The 22400-nt window shown below is 41.4% G+C and overlaps 1 protein-coding gene across 1 annotated transcript; it reads left to right on the top strand.

The window, feature by feature from the left end:
• Window positions 1-1354: 1354 nt before the first annotated feature.
• Window positions 1355-21092, top strand: LOC139168622 (kininogen-1-like). The gene is made up of 8 exons (XM_070754245.1): window positions 1355-1540; window positions 7283-7367; window positions 10998-11144; window positions 12462-12652; window positions 14372-14479; window positions 17146-17227; window positions 19570-19742; window positions 20958-21092. The coding sequence occupies exons 1-8, from the start codon at window positions 1355-1357 to the stop codon at window positions 21090-21092; spliced, it is 1107 nt and encodes a 368-aa protein (XP_070610346.1).
• The last annotated feature ends 1308 nt before the right edge of the window (window positions 21093-22400 follow it).

The following is a 22400-nucleotide window of genomic DNA, read 5'->3' as shown; positions in this document are numbered from 1 at the left end:
TAGATGGATCATGAGGTCTTTTTCTGCCGTCAGTCTTCTATGTTTCTATATATAAAGATAAACAGTGTGTGTGTGTGTGTGTGTGTGTGTGTGTGTATACACATTTATATATATGTGACATGCACCAAACACTAATTTTTGCTGTGTCCAATCCCACTTGGCCGCCTTCTGCTGCACAAATCCCAGCGACCAGTTAGGTCCCACAGAGTGGGCCTTCTCCGAGTCCCATCAACTAAACAATGTCGTTTGGCAGGATCCAGGGGAAGAGCCTTCTCTGTGGCGGCCCCGGTCCTCTGGAACCAACTCTCCCCAGAGATTAGAACTGCCCCCACCCTCCTCGCCTTTCGTAAGCTTCTTAAAACCCACCTTTGCCGTCAGGCATGGGGGAACTGAGATACTCTTTCCCCCTAGGCCTTTACAATTTATGCATGGTATGTTTGTTTGTATGTATGTTTGGTTTTATAATAAGGGGGGGGGGTTAGCTGTTTTAATATTGGATTGTTACATGCTGTTTTTTATCACTGTTGTTAGCCGCCCCGAGTCTACAGAGAGGGGCGGCATACAAATCAAATAAATAAATAAATAAGTGAGTGAGTGAGTGAGTGAGTGAGTGAGTGAGTGAGTGAGTGAATAAATAAGTGAGTGAGTGAATAAATAAGTGAGTGAGTGAATGAATGAATGAATAAATAAGTGAGTGAGTGAGTGAGTGAGTGAATAAATGAGCGAGTGAGTGAATAAATGAATGAATAAGTGAGTGAGTGAGTGAATGAATGAATGAATAAATAAGTGAGTGAGTGAATGAATAAATGAATGAATAAACAAACAAACAAATAAATAAATAAATAAACAAATAAACAAATAAATAATTCTATTCTATTCCTTTTCTATTCTATTCTATGCACAGAAGCATTGTTAGCCCTGTGCATTGCGCAAAGCACGGCCACATCCCCACAGCGCACTTCTGAGCGAACCGGCAGCTGAAAAATCCAGAACCCACCCCTGCTTTGAAACATGAAACATCAATCTGGAGAATATTCTTGAACCAATCTAAAATGACCAACAGTCAGAACCATATGTTCTGACCCTGACATTGTAAAGTAACAGCTTGTATTGAGAACTGCAAGTGAGTAAACTTGGTAGTGCATTTTTTTAAAAAAAGCAAATGCTTAAATAAACCTATGTTCACACTGACATACTTGAGTTCAGTACGACCCAAGCTCATGAAACATTTTTGGCTATGTTTTGTTTACTTTAAGCACTCCGAGGTCCGTTAGAAGGGTAGATCCCACCAGTTATATTGAAGCTCTTTCTCCCCATCCCTCATTCACCAGATTTCAGAAGGAGCCTCTCTCACATGGATATGCAAGTCTTCATTCTGCTAGTCCTCAGCATTGGACTTTGCCAAGGCAGGGCTGTCGTAACGGACAGCAATGATCCAGAAATTGTCGATGCTGTGAATAGAGCAATAAAAGCACTTAATGACGACTTTAGCCATGAAAAGAAATTTGCCCTATACGTCGTCCTTCTTGCCCACAGAACAGTGAGTATATTTGGTAACAACATCAAAAATCTAATTCATGGGCATTTCATAATGGGAAATTTGCGCAAGAATACACCATCAGTGCCTCCATCCAACACTGAATGGTGGTCTATTTTCTAATTGGTTCTGCCTCCCTACAGGGAAGGATTGGAGACCTAAAATCAAGCCATGGTAGAAAATGATCTGACCATGACAAGGTCTCTTTTCCCTTTAACTGGTGTTACAATAGAAGGAACAGATTCATCTAAACTGAGGAGCAAAATAAGGGGGCGATCTGTCTCTGCTTACCAGCATCCATTGGTATTGATCTGGCTAGCATCCTGTTAGTGTGTCAGAGCGTTGAGGGTGTATTTCTTGTGTGATCAAGAAGGAGTTTATGCGTGGCTTAGCTCAACTGTAGTTTGAGCTGCTTGCTTGCTTACTGCTGTGAAAGCAAAAACAAAACTGAAACCTCTCTGCTTGTGTTTTGCCTTTGGATCAGATTTCTTTTCAGGTGGGGAGGGTGGAGTAGAACCCCTTAATATCAAAGCTTTTTAATAATAATATAAGAAATACTCATTCTCCGATGATCATTTTGGAAAATTCTTTCTCAGTGAGCACCAAGGAGGTAAGAGGAACATACGTGACAAATTTCAAGTTTGTAGGCATTACGGTGCTGGAGATTTTGTGATTAATGTGTGAGTGGCTTTCGCTTTCATATATAGAGAGAGAAATGAAATTGCAACATCACTCATGTAAGTAATCTTTTCAGATAGGCACTGAAAAAAATGTCCATATCATCTATCAAATAATAGAAACCGTGTGTCCAACTGCTGTGGATAAGCCTTGGCAAAAGTGTGAACTTTTAAGGACCTCAAACGCAGTAAGTATTCATTCTTCTCCATCTGAAGTGGCAGAAAAGAGTTTTTGGGGAACAGCAGACGAAAAGAGAGAGGCAGACAGTATAAGACAGTGGTCCCCAAACTACGGCCTGCGGCCCACATGCGGCCCACTGAGGCCATTTATCCGGCCCGCCAGTGAGTGACAAGAGCACAGGGAAAAGAGAGAGAGAAAGAAAGAAAAGGGAAAGAGAGGGAGGAAAGGAGAAGTGGAGAAGAATGAAGGAGGGAAGGAAGGAAGGAAAGAAGGAGAAATGGAGGGAACAAGGAAGAAAGGAAGGAAGGAAGAATGAAATGGAGGGACAGAGGAAGGAAAGACTGTTTCTTGGGGGGGGGTGTAATTTTTTTTAAATTTTTCTCTCAACATACATTCAAACAACACAGTGTACCATCTAATTTTCCATGAATAAAATGTGGTATTTTGTTAGTAACTAATATCAATCATCAAAAAAGTTGCAAAAGGTTTTTTTTCTAATTTTGTCATTCAGTTACATTCATTTTCTTTTAATTAAATTCCCTCCTTAATTTTCCTTCAAAAAGTGCAACACCAATTATATTTCTAACTTATTAACCATTATGCCAAAGTGCTTCCTTCTTTCTTTATACATTTTTCATAAGCCAAGAAAACCTTGTATCAGATGTTAACAAAAGAAAATTAAAAACAAAACATAAACATATATGAATTTCAGATCTTCTCCCCCCTCTAAATAGTACGTCACCCTATGCAACCAGACCAAAAGTATCTTAATCTAAAATTTGGGGAGAAACTGTGTTTTGGCACCAAACTCAAGGATGGATATAACAGAATAACAGAGTTGGAAGGGACATTGGAGGTCTTCTAACCCAACCCCCTGCTCAAGCAGGAAGCCTTACATCGTTTCAGACAAATGGTTGTCCATCTCTTATTAAAAACTTCCAGAGTTGGAGCACCCACAACTTCATTTCACTGATTAATTGTTCTCACTGTCAGGAAATTTCTCCTTAGTTCTTTAAATTGCTTTTCTCCTTGACTAGTTTCCATCCATTGCTTCTTCTCTTGCCTTCAAGTGTTTTGCAGAATAGGTTGACACCCGCCACCCTCAGTACAATTAGATGCATTGCCTATAACAGTGATGGCAAACCTTCTTTTCCTCGGGTGCCGAAAGAGTGTGGACGTGCATTATCGCGCATGCGCAAGTGCCCACACCCATAATTCAATGCCTGGGGATGGCAAAAACAGCTTCCCCCGCTTCCCGGAGGCCCTCTGGAGGCTGGAAATGGCCTGTTTCCCAACTTCTGGTGGGCCCAGTAGGCTCGTATTTCCTGGCTTCCCTGGAGTTGGGGGAAGCTAAAAATGCCCTCCCCCATCCCCTTGGAGGCTCTCTGGAAGCCAAAAAGAGAGTGGGCATGCGCTATTATGCATGTGCGAGTGCCCACACCAAAGCCCTTCATGGCATCAGACCAGAATATCTCCGAGACCGCCTCCTGCCGCATGAATCCCAGCGACCAAATAGGTCCCACAGAGTGGGCCTTCTCCAGGTCCCGTCAACTAAACAATGTCAGTTGGTCGGCCCCAGGGGAAGAGCCTTCTCTGTGGCGGCCCCGACTCTCTGGAACCAGCTCCCCTCAGAGATTAGAACTGCCCCTACCTTCCTTGCCTTTCATAAACTCCTTAAAACCCACCTTTGTCATCAGGCATGGGGGAACTGAAATATCTCCCCTGGGCCTATACAATTTATATATGGCATGCTTGTGTGTATGTCTGTTTAATAATGGGGTTTTTAAAATATTTTAAATTGTAAATTTATTAGATTTGTTATAAACTGTTTTTTATTGTGTTGTGAGCCGCCCCGAGTCTACGGAGAGGGGTGGCATACAAATCTAATAAACATAATAAACATAAACAATTCAATGCCTGGGGTGGGCGAAAACAGCTTCCTCCACCCACCCCCCCGGAGACCCTCTGGAGACCAGAATCAGCCACTTTCCCAACTTCTGGTGGATCCAGTAGGCTCGTATTCCACCCAAAGATTGCAAAGACTTCCCTGGAGCTTGGGAGGGTACAAATGCCCTCCCCTATCCCTCCAGAGGCTCTCTGAAGTCAGAAATGCCCTCCTAGAGCCTCTGTGTGAGCCAAAAATCAGCTGACTGGCACACACATACACATTGGAGCTGAGCTAGGCCAACGGCTCACGTGCCAGCAGATTGGCTCCACGTGCCACCTGGGGCACCCATGCCATAGGTTTGCCATTACTGGCCTATAACAATATTTCTCACATTTGGCTATTTTAAGACATCTGCAGTTCTATTCCCCAACTTTCTCAACCCCCAAGCAATGACTGTTGAGTCTATAGGCAATTCTGCATTGAGGAGCAGCTATTGCAAAATCTCCATTCTCACCCCACTCTGGGGCCAGCCAGAGATGGTATTTGCCGGTTCTCCAAACTACTCAAAATTTCCAGTACTGGTTCTCCAGAACCTGTCAGAACTTTTTATTTTTTTTATATTTAGTTAGTTAGTTAGTTAGTTAGTCCAATACAAAATACATATTGAAGAGGATAGACATGAAGTATTATATATAAAGAAAAGATATAAAAGTAGAGGAGAAGATATATGAAAGGGAGAAAAGATATATGAGATAAGGAGAGACTATAGGACAGAGGATGGAACGCACACCAATGCACTTATGTACGCCCCTTACTGACCTCTTAGGAACCTGGAGAGGTCAATCGTGGATAGTCTAAGGGAGAAATGTTGGGGGTTAGGGGTTGACACTACTGAGTCCGGTAATGAGTTCCACGCTTCGACAACTCGATTGCTAAAGTCATATTTTTTACAGTCAAGCTTGGAGCGATTAATATTAAGTTTGAATTTGTTGCGTGCTCTTGTGTTGTTGTGGTTGAAGCTGAAGTAGTCATTGACAGGCAGGACGTTGCAGCATATGATTTTGTGGGCAATACTTAGATAGTGTTTTAGGTGTCGTAGTTCTAAGCTTTCTAGACCTAGGATTGATAGTCTGCTTTCGTAATACTAGTAACGCTAAATCATTTACCATATTACAGACTCCTGGAGGGGTCTGTAATATGGTAAATGATTTAGCGTTACTAGATAAATGGTCAAAGCAATGGAAACTGCAGTTTAATGTTTCCAAATGTAAAATAATGCACTTGGGGAAAAGGAATCCTCAATCTGAGTATTGCATTGGCAGTTCTGTGTTAGCAAAAACTTCAGAAGAGAAGGATTTAGGGGTAGTGATTTCTGACAGTCTCAAAATGGGTGAGCAGTGTGGTCGGGCGGTAGGAAAGGCAAGTAGGATGCTTGGCTGCATAGCTAGAGGTATAACAAGCAGGAAGAGGGAGATTGTGATCCCCTTATATAGAGCGCTGGTGAGACCACATTTGGAGTACTGTGTTCAGTTCTGGAGACCTCACCTACAAAAAGATATTGACAAAATTGAACGGGTCCAAAGACGGGCTACAAGAATGGTGGAAGGTCTGAAGTATAAAACGTATCAGGAAAGACTTAATGAACTCAATCTGTATAGTCTGGAAGACAGAAGGAAAAGGGGGGACATGATCGAAACATTTAAATATGTTAAAGGGTTAAATAGGGTTCAGGAGGGAAGTGTTTTTAACAGGAAAGTGAACACAAGAACAAGGGGACACAATCTGAAGTTAGTTGGGGGAAAGATCAAAGGCAACATGAGAAAATATTATTTTACTGAAAGAGTAGTAGATCCTTGGAACAAACTTCCAGCAGACGTGGTTGGTAAATCCACAGTAACCGAATTTAAACATGCCTGGGATAAACATATATCCATTGTAAGATAAAATACAGGAAATAGTATAAGGGCAGACTAGATGGACCATGAGGTCTTTTTCTGCCGTCAGTCTTCTATGTTTCTATGTTTCTATGTAATTTATTTATTTATTTATTTAGTTAGTTAGTTAGTTAGTTAGTTAGTTAGCTAGTTAGTCCAATACACAATAATACACAATGAAGGTTCTCCAGAACCTGTCAGAACTTTTTATTTATTTATTTATTTATTTATTTATTTACTTACTTACTTACTTACTTACTTACTTACTTACTTACTTTCTTTCTTACTTACTTACTTACTTACTTACTTACTTACTTTCTTACTTACTTACTTACTTACTTACTTACTTACTTACTTACTTACTTACTTACTTACTTACTTACTTACTTACTCCAATACACAACAATACACAATGAAGGTAATAGAGGACACCTTCGAGGAAATAGAATTAGAGAAAGAATAGAAGAGAGAATATAGGATAAAATAAATCAATGAGAGAATAGAAGAAAGGTATAGGGATAGAAAAGAAGATATATGGGATATAGGAGAGACAATAGGACAGGGGTCGGAAGGCACTCTAGTGCGCTTATGTATGCCCCTTACTAACCTCTTAGGAATCTGGAGAGGTCAACCGTGGATAGTCTAAGGGTAAAATGTTGGGGGTTTGGGGATGATACTACGGAGTCGGGTAATGAGTTCCACGCTTCAACAACTCTATTACTAAAGTTGTATTTTTTACAGTCAAGTTTGGAGCGGTTAATATTAAGCTTGTATCTGTTAGGTGTTCTTGTGTTGTTGTGGTTGGATTTCACCCCTGATGTAAGGGAATGAAGATATAGAATAGAATAGAATAGAATAGAATAGAATAGAATTTTATTGGCCAAGTGTGATTGGACACACAAGGCATTTGTCTTGGTGCATATTCTCTCAGCCTACATATGCACTTCGTATCAAAATCTATGAAAGTGATATGTTTCTGTTTCTTAACAGTTCCTCACAGGTAAGTGCAATACCTTATTTAACACATCAGAGTTAACCTGATGTCTCTTTTTGCTTCTTTTTCAGCAATCTGGAAACTGCACAGCTGACGTTGTCATTAGTGAGTCAAAGCAGTTTACCTCCATTGTACAAAATTGCAGAATCAGCCGAGGTGAGTAAATGTTTAAGGTAAAAATCTGGAGGTAAAGTCACTCCTTTTCTACCTGACAATAATGGACAAAATAAATACTGTATTTTTCAGAGTATAAGATGCACCTTTTAACCCCTAAAAAGAGGGTGAAAAGTTGGGTGTGCCTTATACACCAAATGTATAAGAGCCGGGGTGGCGCAGCAGGTAGGGTGCTGTACTGCCGGCCACTGAACCTGACTGTAGATCTGTAGATCAGCAGTTCAAATCTCATCACCGGTTCAAGGTTGACTCAGCTTTCCATCCTTCCAAGGTGGGTAAAATGAGGACCCAGATTGTGGGGGCAATAGGCTGGCTCTGTTAAAAAGTGCTATTGCTAACATGCTGTAAGCTGCCCTGGGTCTAAGGAGAAGGGCGGCAGAAAAACCAACCAACCAACCAACCAAACCAAATGTAGCCCAAGCCAGCCAGCTACCCCCATCCTTTAGCCTCTGCCTCCCAGCAATTTGCCTCCTTGCAGCAAACAGCGCAGAGCCTCTTAAGCCAAGCAACTGATTAGCAGCTCCCCCACCTTCATCTGACTGAGGCTGCAGGCAAGCCACTGCTAAAATGAAAATGAAACTAAAGTGCTGCTTTAGCTGCAAGGAGGCAAATTGGGAGGAAGAGGCAGAGGCAGAATTTTGTTTTCTTGTGCTAATCATTTGCTGAATCTGGATACAAGGAGGTAAATCAATAATTATAAATGTCTACAGAAAGTTCAAATTATTAGACTTATTTTTTTAAAGTCTGCTTTATTATTGTTCTAGATAACTTAATAAAATAAAGAAGCTTTTTAAAATAAATGCTTGATCTGAAGAGGCCCAGTGCTATCGTTATCTTCTTTTAAAGAATAGAGAACAATGTATACTTCCAGAAAGCCACATCGATTTTAAAGATCTGTAAAAGTATAATCTGAAATGTAACAGTATCCTGTTTTAGTATTAAGATAAAGCAGCTGAATTAAACCCTGATTTAATCATGTTTGGGGTAAATCTATTTAAATAATTGGAAGGAGTTAATGTGATTACATTTAAGAAAGCATTCTGCTATTAATATACTGCCATTTCTCCAATTTATTTAATTAATTCATTTGACTTCTATGCCATCCAATCCCAAAGGACTCAGGGTGGCTTACAACAGTATAAATTACAGAAACAATAAACAGAAGTCAAATATAAAACAATGAAACCATTAATTAAAAGCCATCCGTCAACATGAGTACTTGACATTCATACAATTTGGCCATGATAGTTGTTGATTCATGGCCCCCAGGCTTGCTGGCAAAGCCAGGTCTTCATGGCCTTACGGAAAGCCAACAGGGTGGGAGCAGTACGGACATTGGGGGAAGTTGCTTCCATAGAGCCGGGGCAGCAACAGAGAAGGCCCTCCCCTGCGGCCCCGCCAACCTGCATTGCTTAGTCGACAGGACCTAGAGGAGGCCAACTCTATGTGCTCTTATAGGTCTCTGGGAGTTCTTTGCTATTTCTATGGGTCAGGCACACATTCACAGAAATACACAACAAACAGTGTACATCATCTGTACTGTTTGCTGTTTGGCAAATTGCTGGGAGGCAGAGGCCTTTCTGCCTTGTTTTTCTTCCCCAAAACTAAGGTGACTCTTATACTCCGAAAAATACAGTAGGTGTACAGATTTAAATCAACACCTATGAAGGAGTGGGGGAATCAGGGAAGGGGGATACCACAATACAGATAGTCCTCGACTTATGACCACAACTGAGCCCAGAATTTCAGTTGTTAAGTGAGACATTTGTTAAGTGAGTGTTGCCCCATTTCTTGCCATAGTTGTTAATCACTGCAGTTGATAAGTTAGTAACTTGGTTGTTAAGTGAACTTGGCTTCCCCTTTGATTTGGTTCGTCAGAAGGTCGCAAAAGGGATCACATGACCCCAGGACACAGCAAAGGTCAGAACTAGGAACTAGCATCTGGATTTTGATCACGTGATGATAAGGATGCTGCAAAAATCATAACTATGAAAAGTGGTCGGTGTTGTGAGTGCTCCTTGTCCATCTCAGGTCATGTCAGATTCTGAGGAGGATAATTATTATTATTATTATTATTATTATTATTATTATTATTAATTAGATTTGTATGCCGCCCCTCTCCAAAGACTCGGGGCAGCTCACAACAACGATAAAAACAATATTATAATGGCACAAATCTAATATTAAAAATAACTAAAAACCCTATCATAATTAAAAACCAAACAGCATATACATACCAAACATAAATTATAATAAGCCTGGGGGAAAGATGCCTCAAATCCCCCATGCCTGGCGGTATAGGTGGGTTTTTAGTAGTTTATGGAAGACAAGGAGGGTGGGAGCAGTTCTAATCTCTAGGGGGAGTTGATTCCAGAGGGCTGGGACCGCCACAGAGAAGGCTCTTCCCCTGGGGCCCACCAGACGACATTGTTTAGTCGACGGGACCCGGAGAAGGCCAACTCTGTGGGACCTTATCGGCCGCTGGGATTCGTGCGGTAGCAGGCGGTTCCGGAGGTACTCTGGTCCAATGCCATGTAGGGCTTTAAAGGTCATGACCAACACTTTGAATTGTGACCAGAAACTGATTGGCAGCCAATGCAGGCCACGGAGTGTTGTAGATACGTGGCCGAATCTGGGAAGCCCCACGATGGCTCTCGTGGCTGCATTCTGCACGATCTGGGGTTTCCGAACACTTTTCAAAGGTAGCCCCATGTAGATTAGCCAGGCCCCTCTGGATACTCCTAGGCCAGCTAAAGCAGAGAGCGAGAGTGAGGGAGAAAGAGACCTGAGTGAGCCTGAAGAACCACTAGAGGGAGCTGATATGACAATGGGGGAGTGGTCCCAGTCAGAGGATGAGGAAGACATTAGAGTGGAAAGTCAGTGGATAGACCCTCACTATAGGAGATTGCTCAGAAGGCAAGAGGAGTTGCGTAGTAAAAGGTATTAGTATATTGACTTAGCCTCCTTGGGGTATGATGTCACTTCCAGGCAGTGTAAAGGCAAAGGATCTTGGGAAATTGAGTGTGGAGTTTCAACGTCATTCTATGGAAGAGATGTGAGACTGGGGGGGGGGTGATTTCTGCCTCAATAAAACTCATTCCCTGCTGGATGCTTGTTGCCAGGAGTCCGGTGAGCCAAATTCACGTGCTTAAATGATAAATGGACTTTGTTATCTAAAAAAATGCTGATTAGTTTGGCCCCTTTCCCGGACATTGTTTACCTTTAGCTCCGCAGAGAAATATGGTAACTCATTTTTCCTGACCTTTTAAAATCTGCTTTTCATTATGTGTGCTTATATCAATAAAGAGTTTGATTTATTCGTAAAATAAAGGATTTTTGAGTTGGGGATTTCGCTCCAAGAGCTGTGCACAGAACAGTCATAAGTCGCATTTTTCAGTGCTGTTGTAGCTTTGAACTGTCACTAACTGAAGACTACCTGTAACTTGCACTTCAACAATGTGTAATTTAGTAGGGATTGCGTATTATTGAAAGAGAATTGGGGGGTGGAATGTTTGGGCTGATTGAATTTTTGGAGAATGATTAAGGGCTGAATGACGACCTTAAACTTTAACTTTTAAACCATTTTTTAAAAATCATTTTGCCCCTTAAAAGGGTTGCCCCACAAACAGTGGCGAGTTCCTACCGATGCGGCTTTATTCCGGCGAACCGGAAGCAGAGGCGGCAGGAGGCCCCTCCCACCCAGCAGAACGTCATCACAGAGTCAGGTTGCGCAATCCCGTTCCCAAACCGATAGCAAAGGTAAGTGAAAACCACCGCTAACCACAACCCTATATATTCCTACCTTATACGGTAAGTTGAATTCAGAACTCCCAGAATACATAGCTAGAAGAATAGTGGAAAGGAATTCTGGGAGATATAGTTCTTTTTTTAAAAAAAAATGTTGATTTTTAATTCCAAGACAACACAAGGACACATACAAAAACACATAACATAAAAAAGGATCCCAAGCTGCTCCATACTTTTCAGAAGTCTAAGAAGTTTAAATACAAGTCTTATAGATCATATTAAGAAAAGGTAATACTTTAAGATTTAAAAATAGCTGTTGGAGAACATGGCACAATTACAAAGCTGCCTAGGAATAGCTCAATGCAGTGATGGGCTGCCAAAAATTTTACTGCCACACTGTGGGTGTGGCTTATTTTGTGGGTGTGGCTTGATGGTCACATGACAGGGTAGGAGTGGCTTGCCAGCCATGATACCAGGTGAGAGTGGCTTGACAGGTCATGTGATCTTTGTGGAGTGGTTTGCTGACCAAGATAAGTTTTCAAATAGAGGTGTGGACTCTTTTTCAGTTGATTAAGTCACATTATTTGAATAGCCATAAAAATGACAAATGAGAGACAGCATTATTTGTTAAGGAGCACAGGAAAATTTGAAGGTTTTGTACTGAACACACAAGGTTCAGTAGGATAACAGATTAGGCAAGTAGCTCAATGTTCTTCATTGCTATAAAAGTTCAGTTCTAGATAATGATTAAAATGATTGAAGGGTTTATGGCTAAAAACATACTATTTAATTATTTCCTATTTTAAAAGTAATTAAGATACTAGAGAAGGAAGGACCAAAAAAAAACCCTATTAAGTATTCAATAAATAGTGCATAAACTTACTACCTCCACTGCCCCCCATTACTGGCTCAATGGCCAGTAAGAACACACATATGGGGTCATATATCATGAACTACATTACCCAGAATGCAATCTGTTATTACATTCCCCTAAACAGCTCTTAAACTGAGCTAAATATCCCTTTAGTCTATCAGCACAGTCTAGCAATGTTATACAAGCCAAACATATATAGGCTGAGAATAAACTCACTTCTTTTTATGTGAATGTGCGAACAACCATATATGCAAAATTAGATGTAATAAACTAATATTTAAAAGGGAGGGTATAATTTTTGTCTACCATTCATTTCTGTAAGATGAATTGCCTCTTATTGCTCATCCTTCCCTCTATTTTTTAATCTGTAAACATTACTTATTTGTATACTTTACTAATTTCCATGGAATTTCCCTTTTTAATTTGCTTACTTTCGTTTCCCAATTTGTAATTAGTTATTGGCTTGCTTCCAGGACAGAAAAATGCAGCACAATCTTATGCTACATGCCCAGGTTGTTGGCATCACATAAACATTCTTAGTCCAAACATGCTTCGTGTTGTGGAACACACCATACGGCAATTTAACAATCAGAGTCAACAGCTTTCATTATTTGGCTTTGCAGAAATGAAAGAGGCTCAAAGTCAGGTTTGTATACATTCCAATAATTCTCCATCTTAACTTTACAGAATGTGCTGATTTAAATAGATTTCAAATAGATTTGAGCCGAGGTGGCGCAGCGGGTAGGGTGCAGTACTGCAGGCAGGCCACTAAAGCTGATCTGCAGATCAGCAGATCAAATCTCAACAACGGCTCAAGGTTGACTCAGTCTTCCATCCTTCCGAGGTGGGTCAAATGAGGACCCAGATTGTGGGGGCAAATATGCTGGCTCTGTTAAAAAGTGCTATTGCTGACATTTTGTAAGATGCCCTGAGTCTAAGGAGAAGGGCGGCATAAAATAAATAAATAAAATAAATAAAATAAATAAAATAAATAAAATAAATAAAATAAATAAAATAAATAAAATAAATAAAATAAATAAAATAAATAAAATAAATAAAATAAATAAAATAAATAAAATAAATAATAATAAAAATAAAAAAAATAAAATAAATAAAATAAATAAAATAAAAAAATAAATAAAATAAATAAAATAAAATAAAATAAAATAAAATAAAATAAAATAAAATAAATAAAATAAAATAAAATAAAATAAAATAAATAAAATAAAATAAAATAAAATAAAATAAAATAAAATAAAATAAAATAAAATAAAATAAAATAAAATAAAATAAAATAAAATAAAATAAAATAAAATAAAATAAAATAAAATAAAATAAAATAAAATAAAATAAAATAAAATAAAATAAAATAAAATAAAATAAAATAAAATAAAATAAAATAAAATAAAATAAAATAAAATAAAATAAAATAAATAAAATAAAAAATAAATAAATAAAATCTGAAAGAAGTTGAATAGCAATAGCACTTAGATTTATATACCATTTTATAGATCTTTATAGCCCTTCTCTAAGCAGTTTATATAGTCACCATATTGTGCCTAACATTGGACAATACCATTTACCATTGGAAGTATGGAAAGCTGAATCAACCTTAAGCCGTACTACATTCTAATCACTGCGCCACCATGGATCTTCCTTGAATATGTGGATTTCCTCTCCTTGTGTATATTTTTGAAACCAGCATTTTTTAAAGAAATAAATAAATATAGCCATAAGAGAAACTGTGCCTTCTAATTCCTTTTTTCCCCTAACAAGATTACTATTATTATTATTATTATTATTATTATTATTATTATTATTATTATTATTATTTATTAGACTAGTATGCCGCCCCACTCCGGAGACCCGGGGCGGCTCACAACATACAATACAAAACAATATATGCACAAATCTAATAATTAAAACTACGACTAAAATCCCATTCTTAAAACACAGTCAACATTCCACAATTATATCCATACATAACATTTAATGGTCAGAAGGAGGGGCATGTACTAACTGCCCCATCCCTGGCGACATAGATGGGTCTTAAGGATCTTGCGAAAGGCAAGGAGGGTGGGGGTAGTTCGAATCTCTGGAGGAAGCTGATTCCAGAGGGCCGGGGCCGCCACAGAGAAGGCTCTTCCCCTAGGCCCTGCCAGACGACATTGTCTGGTTGACGGGACCTAGAGAAGGCCAATTCTGTGGGACCTGATCGGCCACTGGGATGTATGCGGCAGAAGGAAGTCCCGTAAGTAATCTGGTCCGATGCCATGTAGGGCCTTATAGGTCATTACCAACACTTTGAATTGTGTCCAGAAACCAATTGCTTGTCCTTTGCAACTTCTGTTAAATTTTTTTGTAGGTGGTTAATGGAGTGAATTACCGTTTTGAATATTCCATAAAAGAAACAAATTGTTCCAAGAATGAATTTGCAGATCTGAGACCAGAATGTAGAGCTCTTTCTGGAGGTGTAAGTGAATTTCTTTTATGTCATATTCCTGATGGGGGGGAGAGAAACAGAGAGAGAAAGAGAGAGAGAGGGAGGGACGGAGAGGGGGGGAGAGAGAGGGAGAGGCAGAGAGAGAGACTCCAGGACCATTAAAAAACACTCATTCCCATTCAATCAACTGACATACAGTACATTTGTCAGTCAGGGGGCTTGAGTCTAATGGCCCCATGCCTGGTGGCATAAATGAGTTTCAGACTCTTGTGGAAAGTGAGGAAGGTGGGGGCAGTATGAATCTCGGGCGGGGGGGAGCTGATTCCAGAGGGCCGGAGTGCTGGGGATGGATATACAAGGAGAGACTCAGGCAGAGTGAATCAAAACAAAACATACTTTATTTTTAGAACAGAAAAATAACTGTGCCGTGGTAGACACTCAAACAGCTTAGAAGCATGGTGAAGAGAAAGGAATGTGCTTGCTACGTAAGCAGGCGGATGTGATATGTGGGAAATGATGTATACGTGGGTGTGATTAGAGGGAAGGCACACATTAATTCTTTAACTACTGAATGTCTCTGTGGCTGGCAATTTCCAGCATGACACGGAGCCCCCCCCCCCCCGAGAAAGCTCTTCCTCTTCTCTGAAGCAACATTGTCTAGTTAGTTGATGGGACCTGGAAAAGGCCAAATCTGTGGGACCTAACCAGTTGCTGGGACTTATGTGGCAGGAGGCGGTCACACAAGTAGTCTGGTCCGATGCCATGTAGGGCTTTATAGGACATAACCAACACTTTGAATTGTGTCCAGATACCAATTGGCAGCCAATGCAGTCTGCGGAGTGCTGGAGAAACATGGACATACCTAAGGAGGCGCATGACTGCTCGCACGGCTGCATTTTGCACAATTTGAAGTTTCCAAACATTCTTCATAGGTAGCCTCATGTAGTGAGCATTGCAGTAGTCAAACCTCGAGATGATAAGGGTATGAGTGACTGTGAGTAGGAACTCACTGTCCAAATAGGGCCGCAACTGGTGCACCAGACAAATCTGGGCAAATGCCTCCTCTCGCCACAGCCGAAAGGTGGTGTTCCACAGTCAGCTGTGGATTGAGGAGGATGCCCAAGTTGTAGACCTTCTCTGAGGGGATCAGGAGTTTTTCCCCCCCCCCCAAAAGTAATGGATGGACAGATGGAAGTTTCCTTGGGAGGCAGAACCCTCCCAAGGACCCAAGGTCTTGTCGGAGTTGAGTCTGAGTCTGTTATTTGGGACCCATTATAGTCGGGAATAAAAATAATTACCAGCTGTTAAAATAAAAGAGATTTTTGGGGACACCGTTTATGCTGTATTATTTGATCAGGAAATAATGTTGGGTGAACCGAAACCTGCAAAGTTCGGGTTCATGCCGAACTTTGCAGTGTTCGGCATGCCGGACCCAAACCCGAACTTTTAAAAAAGTTTAGGTAAAGTTCGGGTTCGGCCAAACACCGCGAAAAGCCGCCGCCCAGGAGGAGAGTGGGGAATCCCATCCTGGAATTTCCCACCTCCTTTTGCTTGCGGCGCTGCAAGCAAGAGGAGGTGGGAAATCCCACGAAGGGATTCCGGGGGCGGGGCTTTGACATCACGGAGACTACTTCCGGGCCGGCCGAAACGGGGAGGAAGAAGTCTCCGTGATGTCAAAGCCCCGCCCCCGGAATCCCTTCGTGGGATTCCCCAACTCCTTTTGCTTCCTTTTATTTTTACAGAAAAGAATGCCGCAACGGTGCTGCAAGCAAAAGGAGTTGGGGAATCCCATGAAGGGATTCCGGGGGCGGGGCTTTGACATCACGGAGACTACTTCCGGGCCGGCCGAAACGGGGAGGAAGAAGTCTCCGTGATGTCAAAGCCCCGCCCCCGGAATCCCTTCGTGGGATTCCCCAACTCCTTTTGCTTGCAGCACCGTTGCGACATTCTTTTCTGTAAAAATAAAAGGAAGCAAAAGGAGGTGGGGAATTCCCCACCTCCTTGTTTATTTTTATAGAAAAGGATGCCGCAGCAGCTTGCCCTAAGCAAAAGTTCGGGTTGGGGTTGGGGTTCGGCGAACTCACCCAAACTTCACGGCAAATTTCAGGTGAGTTCGCCAAGCCCGAACTTCATTGGGTTCGCCGAACACTCTCAGGAAGCCTACGTCAGAACACATTGTTAGTACAAGGTACATGGTTGTTAGGGTTTGCCATTGTAAATGACCTAATGTAGTCTGTTGTACTATCACTTTAAATATTTTGGGCTGGTTCGCCATAAGAGGGCGCCAGTACTCCTTCCCTCAATGATGCTTTAACGCTCATTCGCTTTTGCTTTGCCTTGAGGGGGGAGTGTTTTTGCTTATTGCTTATTATATTGGATGGCTTAGTGCTTGTTATGGATTGTTTCTATTTTGTATATATGTAAATAGTACTTATTAAGCATAACTAAGTCTGTGTCTTTTTCTTTGGCTTTACCACACATGCACACTCTGTTAAAATTCTCTGCTCAGTGTATGTCAAAGGTCTCATAGCCTAGCTATACCGAGACATACCAACACACATTATCTGGAATAGGGAATGTGTATTCTGTGCTTGATCTCACACTTGGTGCCAGCCATACTCACAGGGATGTCATCTGGAAAAACTGAGCGAAACAAAGGAGCATCATCAGACTTCTTGCTTTTTGTCCCCTTCTAGCTGAAAGCTTTGTGTAAAGCTAAAGCCTATGTCAACAATAGAGGCACCATCATCTCTTCACAAGTGGAATGCAGACCAGAAGGTTTGTAACTGCTGTTTCCTTGATTCAGGATTGCATGGTGTTCCTGACTAACAGCAAATCCATTTCAATTTTTTAGGGTTTTCTAATATTGTGTAATGAGCCAGGGCATGGCACAAACAAACATCAAACAGCCTGTGGCCGCAATTAATCCAGCCCAGCACTGTCTGTATGGCAATAAATCCCAAATGTATTTGGCCAAACAAGGAGTTCAGGGAGCAAACAATCCAGGAAATTAGTCCAGAACACCACACAAGAATGCAAGGGTTCATACATCAGCACAGAACACTCCAGGAATTCAGTGATTATTCCCGACAAATGCTTGTCTCTACAGTGTCTCCTTAAGTCTCATTCCCCAGGCGTGCCTAGAGAAGCTGGCGGGACACTCTCCTCATGAGCGTCCTCCTCCGTCAGAGCTGATCCCACCTCCTCTGCACTCTCCAAACTCTTGCATCAGAAGAGGGTGGCTCAGGCTCCTCGGCTGAGTTTCTCCCCACCTTCCGACTTTGCTAATTCAGGACAGCCTAGCCCAGACTGAGTCTGCTCTTCCTCTGTTTCCTCCAAGGCCAACGGAGCTTCCCTCTCACTAGTTGTCAGTTCTGGTTCCAGATAATAATAATAATTTAGATTTGTATGCCGCCCCTCTCCGAGGACTTGGGGCAGCTCACAACAACAACACTACAATATAATACAAATCTAATATTAAAAATAACAAGTTAAAACCCGTTATTACTAAAAAAACATCAATGCTACACAATCGCACCACACTCAAATGCTACAAGTCAGAAGGGGGTGATTAGTCCCCCCATGCCTGGTGACATAAATGGGTCTCCAACATCTTGCAGAAGGCGAGGAGGGTGGGGGCAGTTCGAATCTGCAGGGGGAGTGGATTCCACAGGGCCGGGGCCGCCACAGAGAAGGCTCTTCCCCTATGTCCTGCTAGACGACATTGTTTAGTCTACGGGACCCGGAGAAGACCAACTCTGTGGGACTGCTGGGATTCGTGCAGCAGAAGATGGTCCTGGAGGTATTCTGGTTCGATGGCATTTATAGGTCATTACCAGCACTTTGAATTGTGTCCGGAATCTAATCGGCAGCCAGTGCAAGCCGTGGAGTGTTGACGAGACATGGGTGTATCTAGGAAGGCCCATGATTGCTCGCACGGCCGCATTCTGCACGATTTGAAGTTTCCAAACACTCTTCAGAGATAGCCTCACATAGAAAGCGTTGCTTCAACCACAGAATCAGACTCCAACAGGCATGGCATACTGATATCAAAGCTGACCTACAGTTCCTAGAATCTCCCACTTCTGCCCATACTTTCAAAAGATTCGGGGAATGGGAAGAACCCATAAGGCCCCAGCCAACCAGACAAAGTAGAGGGGATGATGGGAGTTGGAGTTCGACCTTTAGAGGTTCACAGATTGGCCAGCTGAAAACAAACATGATCAAAAAGGCCAGGTTAGGGAATGCTTCCAACATTAATTACAGGTTCCAGGTTTAGACTGTTTGAATTAAGGACGACCCATAGATACCAGGTTATAATACTGAAATTGGGATAGATGTTCTTCTTCCTTGAGCCCGTGACATGTTGATACTGAATGTTTTTAATTTTTAGTGTGATTTCAGCAATATTTCAGCAGTTCTTGAAAGTACCGCACAGCTTCAGGGATTTGTTGGCTTTGCTGCCATTTTTTGTAATGGGCAGTACTGTATAGTGGAATGGAATAAATTATTTTTACATGCACAAGTTGGTGACCATGATGAGTCCATAGATATTATTATTATTATTATTATTATTATTATTATTATTATTTATTGGATTTGTATGCCGCCCCTCTCCGCAGCAACAATGATAAAAACAGCATGTAGAAATCCAATTAATAAAACAACTAAAAACCCTTATAATAAAACCAAACATACCCACAAACATACCATGCATAACTTGTAATGGCCTAGGGGGAAGGAATATCTTAACTCCCCCATGCCTGGCGGCATAAATGAGTCTTGAGTAGTTTACGAAAGACAGGGAGGGTGGGTGCAGTTCTAATCTCCGGGGGGGAGTTGGTTCCAGAGGGCCGGGGCCGCCACAGAGAAGGCTCTTCCCCTGGGGCCCGCCAAACGACATTGTTTAGTCGACGGGTCCCGGAAATAGCCACCACTAACAGCAAATTTCAAACTACTATAGAACAACTTGCATTCATACATTTTTTTGGGAATTGGCCAAATGTGTTCATTAATATCCTACAAAACATATGATAGAGGCAAGCTGCCATTGTTGTAGTCTCCTTTTAAAAAAAAAAATCCAATATAAACCTGTATTTTCATTTATGCATTTTCAACAGCTGAAGACAATGTGAGATCTTTTGCCCAAGCCTGTCCTGGCTGCCACGGCCCAATCACAGCAGACAGTCAAGAACTGAAGAGGCCTCTGGAAGCTGTTGTGAAATTATTTAACCTCAAAAGCAGCAGTGACTTTTATTTCAAAATTGTGGAAATAACAAAAATATCAGGACAGGTGCGAATTCTGACTACCACTGTATTTCAACAAAAATTTGGTATTTTTTAAAAAAAACATCCTTTGAGATAGATAATTACCTGTGGGGGGGGGAGGAAATGGGTGTGGGCAGATGTACGGGTGCTAGCACATGTGCACACCAGGGGCAAGTTCCTTTCCTTTTCCTACTGATGTGCTGCGTGCAGATCATAATGTTTCATGCACATGTGCATTTGCTATGCTGTTGCCTGTGCCGTTCCCAGTGCGATTTTGCTCCTCCACATGCAGAGAGGGATGATATTCCTTCTGTGTATGCTGGAATGAGATGGAAATCACAGAAAATTAGAAAAAAAATGACAGTTCACATGGACTAGCAAAAGCAGACCGGAACCGTCAAGCCAAAATTGTGCAATTGGCGGGCCACTACTGGAGCAGCACATTGGACCGGACCAGTAGGAACCCACCTCTGGCGCACACATACTTTTGGCATGTGAGCCAAAAAAGGTTTGTCATCACTTCTCTAAGGGGCCACCATCTTTCTCTGGCCCTTCCTCTTGTTTTTTATTCATTCATTCATTCATTCATTTATTGTTAGAGTTGAAAGGGACCATGCAGGTCATCAAGTCCAACCCCCTCCCTGAGCAGGAATCCTATAGCATCCCAGCAAATGGCAGTCCAATCTCCTCTTGAAATTGTCCAGAGTTGGGGAGTTCACAACCTCCGCAGGCAGGTTGTTCCACTGGGTGATTGCTCTGACCGTCAGGAAGTTCTTCCTTATTTCTGGGTTGAATCTCTCCTTGGTCAGTTTCCAGCTGTTGTTCCTCGTCCGGCCCTCTGGTGCTCTGGAGAATAGAATGACCCCCTCCTCCCTATGGCAACTCCTCATATACCTGTATACTGCTATCATGTCCACTCTGGCCCTCCTTTTCTCTAGGCTATCCATGCCCAGTTCCTGCAATCTCTCTTCGTAGGTCTTGGTTTCAAGTCCCCTGATCATTTTGGTTGCTCTTTTCTGCACCTTCTCCAGAGTTTCAGTGTCCCTTTTGAAGTGTGGTGACCAGAACTGGATATAGTACAGTACTTATTAGAATCTTGTAGAAAGAATGGGTCCTTGAGGCCACGGAATCCAAAATCAGCTAACTAGACAGCAAACCAAGATTTTTGTTCTTTGTGGTTCATGCTATTCAATATTCAGTCTAAATACAGTTACTAATCATTTTTCTCCTTGATTTTCAGGCATTGGTCGGACATGTATATCGAATTGATTTCAGAGCTCAGAGAACAAATTGCTCCAAGGCTGAAGTTCAGAAGCCAGATAACCAATGTCCTGCTTTAAAAGACGGTGTAAGACATAGAAACATAGAAGACTGACAGCAGAAAAAGACCTCACAGTCCATCTAGTCTGCCCTTATACTATTTCCTGTATTTAATCTTAGGATGGATATATGTTTATCCCAGGCATGTTTAAATTCAGTCACTGTGGATTGACCAACCACGTCTGCTGGAAGTTTGTTCCAAGACAATGGGATTAGTTCAAGAGGAATATTTTACTGAAGGGAACGATGTCTATGAAGGTCACCCAGGTCATTGTTGTTCCAAAGGTGGGGGTTTTTTTTCAAGAGGCAACGGGACTTTCTGGTTTTTCTTTGAAGACATTTCGCTTCTTGGATGAGAAGTGAAACATCTTCAAAGAAAAACCAGGCAGTCCAGTTGCCTCTTGAAAAAAGCACCATTGTGACAACTTAAGGGAATGGTTTAATTTTAAAGCAGATTCTTGAAATAGAACATTGGTGGAGAATATTACATCTCTCTATGGATGCATATTATGTCTTGAGTTAATCTTCAGATAATCTTTCTGATAGGACAATCCGATGAACCATATTTTTCGGAGTATAAGGTGCACCTTTTTCCTCCCTAAAAGAGGCTGGTAATTTGAGTGTGTCTTATACTCAAAATGTAGCTTTCCCCCACCCCCAGCCCTAACTAGCTGCTAGCGATCTTCCCAGCTTTTACCTTGCAGGCTCTGTCATTGTTACTCTCTGCGAAAAATGTTTTCCAAGCTCTAAGTCTTTGCAGGATTTTTTTCATTGCTCTAACTTGCTCTCAATAAGTTTCTTTCCAGCCCTAACCAGGTGCTAACGATGTTCCCAGCCCTTGCAAGCTCTTTCATTGTTACTCTCTGCAAAGAATGTTTTCCAAGCCCTAAGTCTTTGCAGGGTTTTTTCCATTACTCTATTTGCTCTGAATGTTTCTTTCCAGGTGCTAACAATGTACCTAGCTCTTACCAGCTTGCAAGCTCTTTCATTGTTACTCTCTGCTAAGAATGTTTTCCAAGCCCTAAGTCTTTGCAGGGTTTTTTCCATTGTCCTATTTGTTCCAAATATTTCTTTTCAGGTTCTAATGATGTTTGCAGCTCTTACTGGCTTGCACACTCTTTCATTATTACTCTCTCCAAATAAAGTTTTTTTAAAGCCCTAACCAGGGGATAAAATAATATGCTGGCTAAGGATGCTAGGCAGATGAATGCTTGGTAAGCAGATTCTTTTCCCTATTTTCCTCCCCAAAAACTAAGGTGCATCTTATACCCCGCTGTGTCTTATACACCGAAAAATACGGTATATCTATTCAATCCTAAGCACTAAACACAAGTTAACAAAACTACTGCACCCAAACAAAACC

This window comes from Erythrolamprus reginae, chromosome 5 (assembly GCF_031021105.1).
Source record: "Erythrolamprus reginae isolate rEryReg1 chromosome 5, rEryReg1.hap1, whole genome shotgun sequence".
Lineage (NCBI taxonomy): Eukaryota > Metazoa > Chordata > Lepidosauria > Squamata > Dipsadidae > Erythrolamprus > Erythrolamprus reginae.
Note: the sequence above shows the minus strand (reverse complement) of the source record. Positions and strands in the feature narration are given on the sequence as shown.

Coding starts and splice junctions, on each gene's coding strand:
- LOC139168622 (XM_070754245.1), top strand. CDS start 1,355: ATGGATATGCAAGTCTTCATTCTGCTAGTCCTCAGCATTGGACTTTGC. Junction 14,480..17,145: donor GTAGAGCTCTTTCTGGAGGT/GTAAGTGAATTT, acceptor GTCCCCTTCTAG/CTGAAAGCTTTGTGTAAAGC. Junction 17,228..19,569: donor AGTGGAATGCAGACCAGAAG/GTTTGTAACTGC, acceptor CATTTTCAACAG/CTGAAGACAATGTGAGATCT.